Source organism: Ipomoea nil, unplaced genomic scaffold, assembly GCF_001879475.1.
Source record: "Ipomoea nil cultivar Tokyo-kokei standard unplaced genomic scaffold, Asagao_1.1 scaffold0848, whole genome shotgun sequence".
Taxonomy (NCBI): domain Eukaryota; kingdom Viridiplantae; phylum Streptophyta; class Magnoliopsida; order Solanales; family Convolvulaceae; genus Ipomoea; species Ipomoea nil.
Genome location: NW_017617276.1, coordinates 1,308,365 through 1,323,801, shown reverse-complemented (window position 1 = coordinate 1,323,801; position 15,437 = coordinate 1,308,365). Strand labels below are relative to the sequence as shown.

Genomic DNA, 15,437 nt, shown 5'->3' with positions numbered 1-15,437 from the left:
ACATAGGGTGCCTATTAGTTCTCATGATTATTCTATGATATTGAGTCTGTTAATATGGCTTGAGTCTTGATCTTGGATTAAAACTAGAGTCTCGTAAGTATATATGTATTCCAGTTTCAAAATGAATTTCTTATATCTACCTATATTATACTTAACGCGTTGGAGTGGGTTACTAGCATTATTCGCTGACGGTTGTTATACCGAATGTTTTTCAGGTAATGAGCATTAGCTTTGGAGGGCGCTAGTCAGAGCCTGGGACTTAGCTAATTAGCCTTAGCTCAGAAGTAGGTCTGCGTGCCTTGGGGGTTGTATTTAAATATTGAATTAGGGATTTATTATGCTTAGATAGCTTAGCCTGTGCACCTAGGTTCTCAAACCTAGGTGTGGCATAGCACCCCGACACTTATGATTAGCTTTTTACTTTGTTTGGGATTCAATCAATGGATTTGTCTTTATTTTACAAGTTTTAAACATCTCAGAATTTAGGGGTGTTACAGTATGTGTTTCCCCTGCTGCCGCCTGGTTGCTTTTCTGTTGTCTACGTGACGTACTAGCCACAGAGGTAGCGTGCGCTTGTCCTGCAGTAACAACATGCATGGCATTCGTTTTTGCCAACCTCTCATTTGTTATTTGTTTCTGTCATTATTATTGTTTTTTGTTCTTGCTAATCTCTAACAATTTCTGTTAGTTCGCTTTGATATGGGGTGGTTTGCAATATTATTGCCCATTACGCTGGCAATAGAACCAAATGATATGGGCAACTCAGATGACGTCATATGCAGAGGTGTTTGAATGATCATAAAGATGAGAGGAAAAAAAAAAAACTAACATTTTTGCCAATTTTACCTTTACTTGTGCGGTCTACCTCTGCAGTAGTACCCCTCTCCCTACTCCCTAGAATGCATCAAACTTCTAAAAAATGAAGAGATATCATCCCTACCTCCAATCTCAGCTCATTCTATATGTATACACAAACATTAAACATACACGGCTGGAGATGCATCTTCAACAGCCAAATATTCGTTTTCATGAAGATCAGATAATGAAATGTTCACATAGAAAAGCTCATCAACATGAGAAAACTTTAATTTGTCAGACCGACAGTTTATTTTAGTCATAATCTTTCACAAGTGGAGCCACTTCTCTTTAAGTCTTAACAATAACATACTCTGTTAAAGGCAGTATTAGGATAGGAGACATGAAAAAGTGGGTAGTAATTTAAGGAAACACCTCAATGAGGGACCTGAGGCCAAAAACTGGAGTTATCTTATAGTGAGTGAACCCAGACTCAATAAACAGCTTTTCCCATTCCTTCTCAGTTCGTTCCTTCCCAGTAAGAAGAATCATCATCAGAACATCAAACACGAGCTTCACTTCAGTTGCGTCTGCCAATTCATTGTGTTTCTCTGCGCCCAAAACCATGTCAATGATGATCACCTTCCCCTTCACTCCATCTTTCTCGTTTGAGATAGCTTCTCTGCATTTCTTTAGTATCTTCACGCAGCTGTCGTCATTCCAGTTATGCATAACATGCTTGAACATGATGGCATCAGCAGAAGGAATGGAGTGAAACATGTTCCCTCCGAGGAATCGCAGGTTTTGGGACTGGGGTTGATCTGCAACAACGTGAGGGAGATCAAACACCGTGCATTTCAACCTCGGAAACGCCTCCAAGATGAACTTAGCAATGGTTCCGGTGCCGCCTCCAACGTCTACCAATGTATCCACCCCTTCAAACACTTGCCCACAATCTTTCACGACTAAGCTTATCATCTGGGAATCGCTAGCCATTGCCTCATTGAAAACGTTGTTAAACCTGGAATCCTTGTGGCAAAACTCCCAAATGGGAGCACCGTGCGCCGCCTCGAAGGGAGTTGACTCGTCATTTCTTGAAAACCAGTCTCCCAAAAGCTGCCACGGCGCCACCATGACCGGGTCAACCAGGAGTCGGGCGAAAGGGGATAGGTCTGGGATTTGGGTTTTGAGGAGCAACTTTGAAGAAGCTGTGAGAACATACCCATCTTCTTCTTCATTGAGCTTTGTTGAATCAAAGAAGCCATTGTGAGTTAAGAGGCGCATGATGCGATAAACGGCGTTTGATCTTTGAGGAGGGAGTTTGAGCGCAGAAACAAGCTCCGGAATGGTGACTGGTTTTCCATGGCGGTGGATTATGTCTGGGATATTTAGCTGAATTGCAGCGGCGAGGACCATGGAATTTGCGTAGTTGAATGCGTGCTCGTAGATATGAGCATAAGCTCCAAACATTTCCATGGCGTCTGGTGCATCAACATCCCTACTATTACCTTCCATCAAATACTTCACAACTTTCTTTCAATTCTGCAATAGTAAGTATTATATTTATTGGATGGTTGAAGGAGTGGTTGAAACAGGGATCAATAGTGATAACAATCCAAAAAGATCTAATGATATATTTCCAACGAAGGCGGCTATATGGCGAAGTCAACTTTTGATTTCTCAAAAGAGACTTCTGTTTTTCTTTTTTTTTTCTTTTTTTTTTTCCACTAATATTTGACGTGGGACAAATCATTCTTGCTTAGTCATCCAATACTCTAACCATCTTACCAACTTACTGATTACGTGGGACAAATCATTCTTTCAAAAGGCTGAACCCCAACCCTAAGGGCCCCCTAAACATTAATCACAGAGGCTAGACCGGTGCTCACTGCGCACAAGGAGCCCCCTTCACATGGTTTCCTGTAGACTTTTTAGCAACATGGGAAGAGAGCAATCGTTGTACCCTGCCCCACGGCAGCGCCCCGCGCCTCCCAAAACGATGTCGTTTTGAGAAGCGCGGTAGGAAACTGACATGATTATGTATATTTGTTTATACAATTATGTATATTTTTTATTATGTACATTTTTATATATGATACTGCTAATTATACGTAAGCAATATGTAATAACACGAGACCAATTAAAGCAAGTAAATGACTTTATTGATCACAATAGAGGCCCTAAGTACAATCTACTTGGTTGCTCTGAGTACCGACTGACTGCGGTCGGGATTCTCTAACAACAACCTATCGATCGTCCAAAAGTCCCCTACACTGTAGCTACTGTGGGTATTTATAGCCGCCGTGCCGGGGACAGGATTCCGGCCGCTCGGCATGCCTTCCACGTAGCCACCACGTGTCACCCTCCCGGGTGCCCTGTCTGTCATCATGAAGAGCCGCCACGCGTCCTTTCGCGTCCTTTCGCCAGCTCTCTCGTCAAAGGGCTACCGCTCGGTGATCGACACCAGCGTTCGGGCAACTTCCGGCCGTTCCCGACCGGGGTCTTCATGAAAAAGCCCGACCTGCTACCTGCAAAGATCAGAAGAAAAAGACAAAGGCAAAGTCGGTCATGGTGGAGCTTATGTCGGTCGGGACATTCCCTACCAAAAGCCCCCCAGCCCGGGTCTTTTTGATCCCTCGGGAAAAAACGGGACGGGATGAAGAAGCCGAACCGTCAGCCACCAAGCCGACCTGCCAGCTGTCATTCCCTTCCTCGCCACGTGTCGGCCACTGCCGGCCTCTGCGACTGCAACCGTCGCCTCGGAGTCAGCGCCAGTCGTGTCACGCAAGTGGGCTCTTTTCCCGCCTAAATGCCCTCCTATAAATAGGCCCTTGAGGCTCTCATTTGAACTTTCCTCACTCTTTTGCTTCAATCGGTACCCTCAGAGAGTCCCGAGCAGAGCACCTTTGCAAGGCAGTCGAGCAAGGACTTTCAAGCTTTCATCCGCGAAGTTCCCTCATTCGGTAAGTTCTCAACCCTTCTCTTTTCTTTATGCTTCCATTTTAGGTAGAACTTCTAGGTCAACTAACTGTCCCGGACATTCTAAGTCCTCTACTAACCCCGACCGACCTTTAGGTAGATCGAAATGACGGACTCTGACAGTCAGAATGCCTCGATCGCGGATTATGACGAGGAGGTCGAGCATCTCAGCGACGAGGAGGTGGACATCATGTCCTACTCCCCCGAAGCTATCTACCGACCGGCGCCAGCCCCCGAGCAGGCCGCCGCACAAGACACGTCGTCCAGCTCATCCGGGTCGTCGAGCTCTAGCTCAAGCGGATCGGGGAGCTCCGGCGAAGAAGAAGAAGAAGAAGGAACCACGTCGGGGAGACAAGGATCTCCGACCGAAGGCGTTAGGGAAACGCCCATCCGGGTGGTTGGGGACCACCCGGAACCTGCTCCCGAGCCGGCCGAGGAAGACATAGCTGGGCCAAGCGCACCAGCCGCAACAGAGTTCGAATTCTTGAACAGCGAGAATGTCGAACAACAAATGAGCCGATTAACCAAAGGCGAGGCGGCTAGAATTGCCGAAAGGCTCGTAGGTCGGGTGGAATTTGACACGAGCCGGAAGTTAGGGAATGTCATCGATCGGCATCGGGGCAAATGGATCGGGATGCATTACGACTCCCTGATGGCCCCGATCGCCATTCCCTTCACCCCCCTCCTGAACGCTTTCTTGGCCTACTACCGGGTCGTCCCGGCCCAGATTTGCCCCAACGTACACCGGATCATCGCCTGCTTTCCGCAGATATGCGCTCGGCATGAAGCCGCCTGTACGATGGAGCTGTTCAACTTCATCTACCAAGTCAAAGTTCTCCCGGGCAGCTACGGGGGCGGGTTCTTGATGCTACAGTCCTGAGCCGACATGTGCGCAATCAGAGGCCTGCCCGGGAACAACAGGGGGTGGAAGAATAGGATTTTCTCCCTCAAATACGACCCCTGGATTCTCCCGGTTGACCGCGCTTGGGGCACCCACTTTCGGAAACAAGTGGTGCCGGACGAGACGCAAGCGCTCAGGGAGACGGTCAGTCGGATCTCGAGCGAGCTGCACGAGTATACAATCTTCCGAACGGCTGAGAGTCTCGAGGCGGCTAAACTCCCGCCCCCTACATACGAGCTACAGGAGAAATACCTGCCCGTGCCGATGGGCGTGACGGTCGCCAAACCGTCGAGGCGAACGAAGAAAGGTTTTAACTCGAGCTAACCCTCCCGACTTAACTTTATGCCTCGATCACACTAACTTGATCTCTTTGTTTGCAGCTATGGCAGAATTCGGTGATGAAGAGGCCCCCCTTCCCCCGCCCGCCAAGATCTCCCTTGGTGGCAAGAAGAAGGCGAAGGCGAAGCCCGCCGGGGAAAAGGAGATTCCCTCGGCCCGACCACTAAGTACCTCGACCGTGACGACGGGCGAGGGCTTTATCGTCGAGCCCTCCGGCGTCCTGATCACCCGGGTGGAAGTCGCCCGGGGAAAAGAGAAAGTGCCCGAGCAGGGCGTGAGGGAGGTGGGCGGTATGAAACGCCGCCGCGAACAACGCAGCCCGAGCCCTTCGGTCGGGCGAGAAAAGGACGCTTCGTCCATATTGGCCCGAATTGGCAATGCGGGGCGAGCCAAAGAAGATCTGGGGAAGATGACCCCCACACAGGTAGCCGAGAGGATCGGCTATGATCTGGCCGAGGTAAGCCTTCTTCAGCTATTCATCTTTTTTTGCAAGTGTGTTCGACCGGGCTAACCCCGACTGTCTTTGTCTTTGCAGATCTCCCGAGCGGCCCAAATATTACAGGGTCGGGCCATGCTGGCCGAGGAAGCCGACCACCATAAGAAGACGGCCGCCCGTCGCCTTCTGGAGGTTAAAGAGCTCCAAGCCGAGCTCGAGAAGGCTCAAAAGGCCTTAAAGAAGGGCGACGAGGACCGGGCCCTGGCGGAGAAGGTTGCCCATCGGGCAATCGAGGAGGCCAAACAGCTGAAGGCTCAGCTCGGTAACCCGAGCGAGTTGGCGCAAGCGGTCTTCAAAGACAGCGACTCGGGCTCAGCCTTCCTCACAGCAGCCCGGGGAACAAAGGTCGGGGAGGATCTGATCCTCTCGTTCGGGCGGTGGGCCTTCAAGGTCGGGCAACGGAAGATGCTCGAGAGGGCTCGTACCCGGATGGAGCAAGCTCTCGAGGGGGAGGACCTTCAGCTGGTTCTCTCGACGCTACCCCCGGACTTGGCTGATCCCGGTCCTTCTCCCTTCAGCCCCAAAGAGAAGACAACTGAGCAAGGCGGGTCTTCTGCGGCCGCCGCGAGCGAGAAGGAAGCTGCTGGAGCTCGGGAAGCTGCTGGAGCTCAGGAAGCGAAGAAGTAGGGATAAGCTTCTTCTGTTTTTTTGTAAAGGGACACCGATCGGGAGCCCGGTCCCGAATTTGTACCGGGCACTTTTGCTGATTAATAAAATTAAAATTTTTTTGTCCAACTTATCCCTTTCGTCTTCGAGCACACACTGATCTCAATCGCTCGACCGCCCGGCCTTCAGGCCCGGTCTTGCAATACTCGACCCTGCTAACACCCGACCTTAGGGCCTTATGGCTTGGTCGCACATCTGATGTTTCGTCGTAAAATTGGCCAACCCGACCGAGTTTACCCGATCTCCCGACCAAGTTTGAAAGTAGATTCGTCATAATATTGACCTACCCGACCAAGTTTACCCGGTCTCCAGGTCTTGACGAATTTTCCGAAAAGAAGTAAGCCCCACGGTCAGGATATGCCGAGCGATATGGGCCTATGAACACTTCATTTATCCCAGCCCCCACACTATTGTGCCCTCGAGGCACGAGTGGGTGCAATAGTGGACAGAAGTTGGACGGATCGGGGATATGCTGAGGGCTCCTGGCTTCCCCGATCAATGGCGTGACTCGAATGTCCGCCGATGTGGAGCGCATCTGACCGGTCGATAGATTCGCCTGGTCGGTGTGGCTTGAAGATAAATTGATCTGCGTGCACTGAAGGTAAAGAAAATAACCGACCGGGCCGCCGCATGCAAGCGGTCGAGCAATCACCGATCGTATATACATTAAAAACTTCCCGCTCGCAGGCGGTAAACAAGTATTTACAATCATAAAGCTTAATTACAACCGACGACCGGGACTTACTCGCAGGTCAAGCCCCCACTTCGTCAAAAGTTACAAAAAATAGGCTTAATGCCTAAACATAACGAGGTGCTCGGAATTCCAAGTCCCCTCGATTACCCGCCCAGTTGTCGTCTCCAGTCGGTATGTACCCGGGCGTATAACCGCACTGATGATGTACGGCCCTTCCCAATTTTGAGCTAACTTTCCGCCCTCCAAAGGTTGACTGGCCTCCCTTCGTCGTAGAACATAATCTCCAACCTGAAAATAACGAGGGTTGACCCGAACGTCCTTCGAACTCTTCACACGCTTCTGGTACTCGGCTACACGCCGAGCGGCTAGCTCTCTTTTTTCTTCGAGCCCATCGAGATCCACTGCCATAGCATGTTCATTCTCCTCGGCATTGTAGGTTCTTTCTCGATCGGTCGGGATCCAAGCCTCGATCGGGAGTCGGGCTTCAGCTCCGTAAACCAGGGCGAAAGGGGTCTCCAAAGTAGCTTCCCTCGGGGTCGTCCGATAAGTCCATAAGACATATGGCAACTCATCGGCCCAACTACGACCGGCCGAGTGTAACTTCTTTTTCAGACCTTCCAAAATCGTCTGGTTCGCGTTCTCCACTTGACCGTTTCCCTGAGGGTAAGCCACCGACGACCGGACGTGAGTCGTCCCGATCGTGGCCAAGAAGTTCTGGAAATACTGGCTTACGAATTGGCGGCCGTTGTCGCTGATGAGATGCACGGGCACACCAAAGCGGGAAACCACATTGCGCCAAAGGAAGCGAGCACATTGCTGAGAGGTAATCGTGGCTAAGGGCTCGGCTTCTATCCACTTGGAGAAGTAATCAATGGCGACGATCACGAACTTTCTCCGACCAGAGAGCTGAGGGAAGGGGCCCAAGATGTCTACTCCCCACCTAGCGAAAGGAATTGCGGTCGTGACCGGCTGATAGAAGGTTGCCGGTCGTCCAGGCATCCGGGCGTACAGTTGGCACGTCTCACATTCCCGAGCTAACTTTTCACAGTCTAGCTGGAGGGACGACCAATAGTACCCGATCAGCATGATACGACGGGCCAGGGATCGGCCTCCTTGATGTGAAGAGCAAATTCCCGAATGCAGTTCCTTCATAACTAAATCGGCCTCAAATGCGGTTAAGCAACGCATGAGGGGGCCTCCATACGATCGCCTATATAGACGACCGTCCAAGACTTGGAACCTTGGGGCTCTCAGCTTGGCCTTCCGAGCACGTTGCGGGTCGTCTGGGAGGCGACCGTGCTCGAGGTACTCCTTCAGATCGGTGATCCAATTGTCTTCTACCGGTTGGATGGGATTGACCGGTAGGCGATGAATGCTGTGTCTCGGGATCACCAAAATCCGAGCTATCTTCGACATGTGTTCCGGGGCATCTTGAGCCAATTTAGATAAAATATCTGCGTCGGCATTATCCAATCGGGGTATGTGTCGGACGGTATACCCCCGGAACTGAGCAAGCTTCTCCATGGCAAGATCTCGGTAAAGCTGCAGACGCTCTCCATTGACTTCATAGTCTCCGAGAACTTGTCCAACCACGAGCGCGGAATCGGTTTGAGCTCGGATGTATTCAGCCCCCAAGTCCCGAGCACACTGTAAGCCGTTAACGAACGCTTCGTACTCGGCTTCGTTGTTGGTCGGGTGGAACTGGTACATGAGAGCAAAATAGACCTTGAATCCTTCCGGGCTCGTGACCACCACTCCTCCTCCTGCCCCTTTCTTGCTACTTGACCCATCTGTAGCCAGCGACCACCACTCAGCCTCGGGATCCGCAACCTCAGGAGGCCGGGTATCCCGGGCGGTGCACTCAACCAAGAAGTCCGCAAGAGCTTGACCTTTAATAGCCGGTCTTGGTCGGTATTCGATCGCGTACTGGGTCAACATTAACGCCCATTTGACTAGGCGACCTGATGATGAAGCAGTTCGGAGGACTGGCCCGATCGGCTGATCGGTCAACACGCGAATTGCTCGACCTTGGAAGTAGGGAGCCAACTTCTTCGCGGCAATGTATAAGGCGTAGACGACCTTCTCTAGCCGGGAATACCGGAGCTCGGGACCATGTAGCGCGTGGCTTACATAGTACACCGGTCGCTGGACCCCTTCCGGATCGGTTTGGCACAACACTGCGCTTACTGCGCGATCGGACACGGCGAGGTACACGTCTAGCTCTTCTCCGAGCTCAGGCTTTGAGAGCACGATCGGTGACATGAGATATTCCTTCAGCTCATCAAAAGCCGCTCGGCATTCTTCGTCCCAGACGAATCCATTAACCTTCCGCAATACCTTGAAGAAAGGTAAAGCGCGCTCGGCTAGCTTGGAGAGGAACCGACTGAGGGCTGCCAACCGACCGGTCAATTGCTGGACTTCCCGAACGGTGGAAGGTGGTTGCATGTCCAGAATCGCTTTTACCTTGGCCGGGTTAGGCTCAATTCCTCTCTTGGTCATCATATAGCCAAGGAACTTGCCAGTCTGAACCGCGAATGTGCACTTGGTCGGGTTCAGCCGCAATTGGTACTTCCTCATGATCTGGAAGCACTCCCGGAGGTCCCGAGTGTGGTCGGATTGGTCCCGACTCTTAACCAGCATATCATCAATGTAGGCTTCCATCGTTCGGCCTAATAGATCGGCAAAGAGCATGTTGACCATCCTCTGATAGGTCGTTCCTGCGTTCCAGAGGCCGAACGGCATCACTCGGTAACAATACAGCCCGTCCGGTGTTACGAAGGCTGTCTTGCTCTCGTCTTCATGGTGCATCATAATTTGATGATATCCCTTAAAAGCATCCATGAAGCTCATTAGCTCGGCCCCGGCCGTCTCGTCGACCATCTGGTGAATGCTCGGTAGAGGATACGGGTCGAGCGGACAGGCTTTGTTGAGGTCCGTGAAGTCGATGCACATCCTCCATGCTGGGGGCTTAGGAACAAGAACGATATTTGCCACCCACTCGGGATAGACCACCGGACGGATGTGCTCGATCGCCGCCATCTTTTTGACTTCTTCTCTAACAAACTCGCGGCGATCGGAGGAAAGGTGTCGTGTCTTCTGCACGACCGGCTTTGCTGCGGGATCGACGGCTAGCTTATGACAGATGACCGAACGATCAATCCCGGGCATATCTTCGGGCCCCCACGCGAAGATATCAGCATACTCCCGGAGCACGGCCAGAACTTCCGCTCGGATCTCGGGGGTGAGGGCTCGTCCAATCTTTATTTTCCTGTTCGGGCGGTCCTCGGACAGGGGAACTTCTTCAATTTCTTCGGAAGGCTCAGGCTGTTCCTTCCGATCCTTAGCCTCCTCTTTGGCTATGGTGTTCACCCGGGAAGATGGACCGGAGTCACGTCTATTGACCGCTCGGGTGTAACACTTCCGGGCGGATTGGACATCGCCACGGACCACGCCGACCCCATTAGGGGTGGGGAATTTCATGCACAGGTGGGGCATAGAAATTATCCCACCGATCATCATAATGGCGGGTCGGCCCAAGATAATGTTGTGGACGCAATGGAGATTGACCACAACAAATTCTAGCTCCGTTTGGATCGACTTTGGAGGTGTGCCGATCTCGACCGGGAGCGTTATTTTTCCCTCGGGGTAAATAAGAGCCCCGGTAAATCCTGACAGTGGTACACCGACCGGAGTCAGCTCCTTCCTGTCGAGGCCAAGCTTCTCAAACACGTCCAAGTATAGGACGTTCACACTGCTGCCCGTGTCAACCATAACCCTCTGGACGTCTGTCCCCTTAACGTCAATCGTGACCACGAGCGCCTCCATGCCGTGGTCGCTGCTGGTAGGTTGGTCCTCGAGGGTGAAGGTTATGGGTTCCATCTTCTGCCTCTTCCCGGTTCCCCGGGAATCCACTATAGCGACCGGGCAATTAGTCCGCGGTCGGGAAGCATCCTCCAGTCCACCAAAAATGACGTGGATGGTAGGCTTTCCGGACGGGCGGCTACCAGATGGAGGGTTGGGGTCCCGTCGGTCATCATGACGATCATCCCGTCGATCGTCCCTTCTGTCTTGCCCAGATCGATCAGAGCGGTGATGGGAACGTCTATGATCCCTCCGCTCGGTGTTCCTCTTGTTGTCCTCTCTCTTCCCCACACACTTGTCCAATTTTCCCCTGTTAAGCAAATCTTCCAACAATTGGCGTAAGTGGGTACACTCCTCGGTATCATGCCCGGCACATCGATGGTAAGCACAGTGCTTACTCTTGTCAGGGCCGTCTCGATCGGGATGGGGGAGTTTGATGAGATTGCAGGACTGGGCGTATTGCATGGCCTCCGCTGCGGATCGGTTCAAGGCCGTAAACTCGCCAGGCCTGGTGCGGGATCGGGGATTGTCATCTCCCGACCGATGCTCCGCCCGGCCGGCCTGTTTACGGGACGAAGAGCCGATCTCCTGCAAGCGCTTTACGGCGTTCGCCTCGCCGGCGTTGGCGTAATCTGTGACCCTCCGAAGGGCCTCCTCGTAACTGGTCGGGGGGTGTAGGATGAAGTCCTGATACAAATGCCCCGCCCGGAGAGATATGTGAAGCATGTGGGTGGCGGTCGCATCGTCCATAGGCTCGACCTCCCCGACCGCTGCTTTCCATTTGATGAGGAAATCGGTCAAGCTTTCCCCTTCTAGCTGCTTGGCCTTCTCGAGATACATGTAGGACTTCCTCACCACTTTGGAAGTGATGAACTTCCTCACAAATTTGATCGCCAGGGTCTCAAATTTATCGATCGACCCCGGTTGCAGGGTACGGAACCACTCGGCCGCCCGACCGGTGAGGGTCGAGTAGAAGGCCCTGCACATCACGGCGTCCGAAACGCCCTTCAGCATCATGTTGCTGAAAAAATCATTCACGTGTGCCTCAGGATCTGCTCGCCCGTCATAACTCTTCTCCCCAGAGACCTTTAAGTCAAGCGGGTAAGGCTGGGCCATTACCGCTGCTGTGAAAGGCGTCTGGTGCAGGGTCGATTGGTTGACCGGGGGTGTTGCAGGGTACGCATTCCTGAGCTGCGCAACTTCCGCCTGGAGGTTATAGAGTAATCCTCGGGTTTCGTTGAGCTCGGCGGCTTGAGCGGCTTGGGCTGTATCCCGAGCGCGTCGCCGTCGATGAGATCTCGACCCGCTATACCTAGATGAAGCCTCCTGGCTAGCCTCCTGCATCTGTACGTCTTCTTGCCCGCGGTTCGGGTCCTGGGGTCCCAAACGCTGGCGCATCTCTGGTCGAAGACGATCAAAAGCCACCGCTCGGGCAACTTCTTCAGGGTCCTCCGCTTGGACGGCCTGAGCTGGTGCCTCCATCGCATCATCACCCCCCGACCCCAACCGCGAATGAGCCGAGCGTCGAGCCCGGGATGCGGACTGACGCTGCGGCTCTACCTGTGCGGTCGGTTGTACTGGAGGGGCGGCGGCTGGAGCTGTATAAGCTGGCGTATATGGTGGATAACCAACCGGGGAAGTGTAGCACATCGGTTGGCCTGGCCAATACCCATACGGCGGAGGTGGGACCGGGTACGAATACTGGGCGGGATACATCATCGGCTGCTGCTAGTATGGCAGGCCGGGTGTTGGGTATCCCGGTTGTATGTAATTCACCGGCTGTTGTGCGGCCGGGTATGCATTTGATGGATGCGGTGGTGAGAGGTTGAGGTTGAGGTCCATCGTCTGACCCTGCTGTTGGGTAGCATAGTGGTCGGAGGAGCTCGCCGCATCCGCCTGGTCGTCGGCAAAGTTGTTGTGTGCCCACGGATACATGTTGATTTAGAAATCGGGTGCTCGTCAAGACGTTGGTTTCTTGCACGGGTCCCCACGGACGGCGCCAAAATGATACTGCTAATTATACGTAAGCAATATGTAATAACACGAGACCAATTAAAGCAAGTAAATGACTTTATTGATCACAATAGAGGCCCTAAGTACAATCTACTTGGTTGCTCTGAGTACCGACTGACTGCGGTCGGGATTCTCTAACAACAACCTATCGATCGTCCAAAAGTCCCCTACACTGTAGCTACTGTGGGTATTTATAGCCGCCGTGCCGGGGACAGGATTCCGGCCGCTCGGCATGCCTTCCACGTAGCCACCACGTGTCACCCTCCCGGGTGCCCTGTCTGTCATCATGAAGAGCTGCCACGCGTCCTTTCGCGTCCTTTCGCCAGCTCTCTCGTCAAAGGGCTACCGCTCGGTGATCGACACCAGCGTTCGGGCAACTTCCGGCCGTTCCCGACCGGGGTCTTCATGAAAAAGCCCGACCTGCTACCTGCAAAGATCAGAAGAAAAAGACAAAGGCAAAGTCGGTCGTGGTGGAGCTTATGTCGGTCGGGACATTCCCTACCAATATAATTATGTACTTTTTTTTTAATTCAATTATGTACATCCGAATCGAAAAATTTTTGTGTATTATGTTAAGAGTTGATGTGTATTATGTTAAAAGTTTATGTTTATTATGTATTATGTTAGATTATGTATATTATTTTTTAAAAAAGAGTATGTGTATTTTGTTATATAATTATGTACATTCATGTATACAATTATGTGTATTCTAGTATAACATTATGTACATTTTTTAACATGAATTTTTTTTAAAAAGAAAATTAACTGCCAAACACTGGGTAGCGAAATTTTTAAAAAAAAAAAAAAAAATTTGAAACAACGTCATTTTGCATCTGGATGCACAATGCAACGCGCGTCGTGGTGCAGGATATAAATTGCCGGAAGAGAGAGAGGGAGTTGGGTCTCTCTGTAATTATGCAAAGAGCCAAAGACCCAAGCTTTTTCAAAACAGTAGGTTCCACCAAATCAGTTATGGCAGCCTTAAAATCGCCTGAAGCTCACAACTGGCGTCCAGCGGGGCGCGTAAATGCAGTTTTTTTTTTTCTTTTCTTTTTCTCACATTTTCCTCTCTCATTTCTCCTATTTGACATCTTAAAAACCAATACAAAAAATCTCTCTATTAAGAATGCCCTAAACATACAATTTTTTTTTTTATGTATGTTCCATGATTGGTTTACCAGGTACTAATATTTGTCAGTTGTCAATCGCATCTCAAAAATGACACCCTTATTTATCGTACGTTGATCTAAAATCTTCCCGTTTAAATATTTTGATCTAACATTTGAATTTAAATTTTTTAAATACCTTCAATTTTTAAAAGAGCGAATAAGGATCAAATAAGCGCTCTAACTATATTGATTTGTGTCATTAGGCCCTTCAACTCCAAAAAGCTCCAATTAGAACCTTAATTATTATTTTTTTATTTAAAAAAAAGTGCAATTACATTATTTTGTAGGTTACCTTCAGGTAACCGGTAAATTATTGATGATTAGTTTTTTCGAGCTAATTGGGTGTGTTGACGTGGCATCCGCATATATTTTTATTATATATTATACTAAATTTTATTTTTAATTACTAATACTAATAATAAATTAAAAAGAAAAAATTAAAGGAACTCCGACTAGCAATCACTGCCGAGCCATTGTCAAAGCTGCAAGAAAGAGCCCATTCACCAGCAAAACCGAGGGGAAATTCCTATAAACACATGCCTCAAACTAGCAACCTTACAAGCCAAGAACAAAGCCCGCCACCCTCACCAACCGGTAAATAAAACACCATGACACGCCGAAGTGCAATGGCGGAGCATCAACCACCATTTTCCAATACTCGAGCCGCGGCAATTTATATCGTGCACCAGGGCGCGCATTGCATTGTGCGCCTTGATGCAAAACGACGTCGTTTAACATAATTGTATAAAAAAAATACATATAATCGTATGAACAAATACACATAATTGTATAAACAAACACACATAATGGTATAAAAAATACACATAATTGTATAAACAAATACACATAATTGTATAAACAAATACACATAATCATGTCAACTCCCTACCGCGCCTCCCAAAACGAAGTCGTTTTAGGAGGCGCGAGACGCACAGTGTTATGTGCACCGTAGTGCAGGGTATAATGATTATTAAGCCGCCGAAGTGCAATGGCGTAGTTGAATGCGTGCTCGTAGATATGAGCATAAGCTCCAAACATTTCAATGGCGTCTGGTTGATCAACATCCCTACTATTAGCTTCCATCAAATACTTCACAACTTTCTCTAATTTCAATTCTGCAATAGTAAGTATTATATTTATTGGATGGTTCTAGGAGTTGAAACAGGGATCAATAGTGATAACGATCCAAGAGGATTCAACGAAGACGGTTATATAGCCAAGTCAACTTTTGATTTCTCAAAAGATTTTTTTTTTTTTTTTTTTTTTTTTTTTTTTTTTTTTTTATCATTCCACTATTGTTTGACGTGTAACTAACTAATCCAAAATTATTCTTCCAAAAGGCTGAACCCCAACCCTAAGGGCCCCCACACCCCGACCTGACAGAGCATTTGAGAGAAAACAAAATCTCATTTAGTTCTCGTTTGAAATTCTTATCTATTCAATATCTCATTTGTTTTTTTTTTTTTTAATTTTTTATAAGAAATATCTCATTTGGTTTTATGTTTTATCTAAGAGAATGAATAA

The 15,437-nt window shown here is 49.8% G+C and overlaps 1 protein-coding gene across 2 annotated transcripts; it reads right to left on the bottom strand.

The window, feature by feature from the left end:
- Nucleotides 1-1,077: 1,077 nt before the first annotated feature.
- Nucleotides 1,078-15,094, bottom strand: LOC109178437 (trans-resveratrol di-O-methyltransferase-like). 2 transcript variants are annotated; one of them, XM_019328069.1, is made up of 2 exons: nucleotides 14,911-15,094; nucleotides 1,078-2,224 (listed from the first exon to the last, which is right to left on the bottom strand). In XM_019328069.1, exons 1-2 carry the CDS (start codon nucleotides 14,994-14,996, stop codon nucleotides 1,219-1,221), a joined length of 1,092 nt encoding a protein of 363 aa, XP_019183614.1. In that variant the 5' UTR covers nucleotides 14,997-15,094; the 3' UTR covers nucleotides 1,078-1,218. The 2 variants fall into 2 exon arrangements, with proteins under 2 accessions (XP_019183614.1, XP_019183613.1); XM_019328068.1 differs by lacking the exon at nucleotides 14,911-15,094 and having other exon boundaries at nucleotides 1,078-2,425.
- Nucleotides 15,095-15,437: the final 343 nt, after the last annotated feature.

Bases quoted from the DNA above. Each gene is read 5' to 3' on its own strand.
- LOC109178437 (XM_019328069.1), bottom strand. From the start codon at position 14,996: ATGGAAGCTAATAGTAGGGATGTTGATCAACCAGACGCCATTGAAATG. The intron at 2,225-14,910 runs CTACGCCATTGC...GCACGCATTCAA, and splicing joins ATCTACGAGCACGCATTCAA to CTACGCAAATTCCATGGTCC.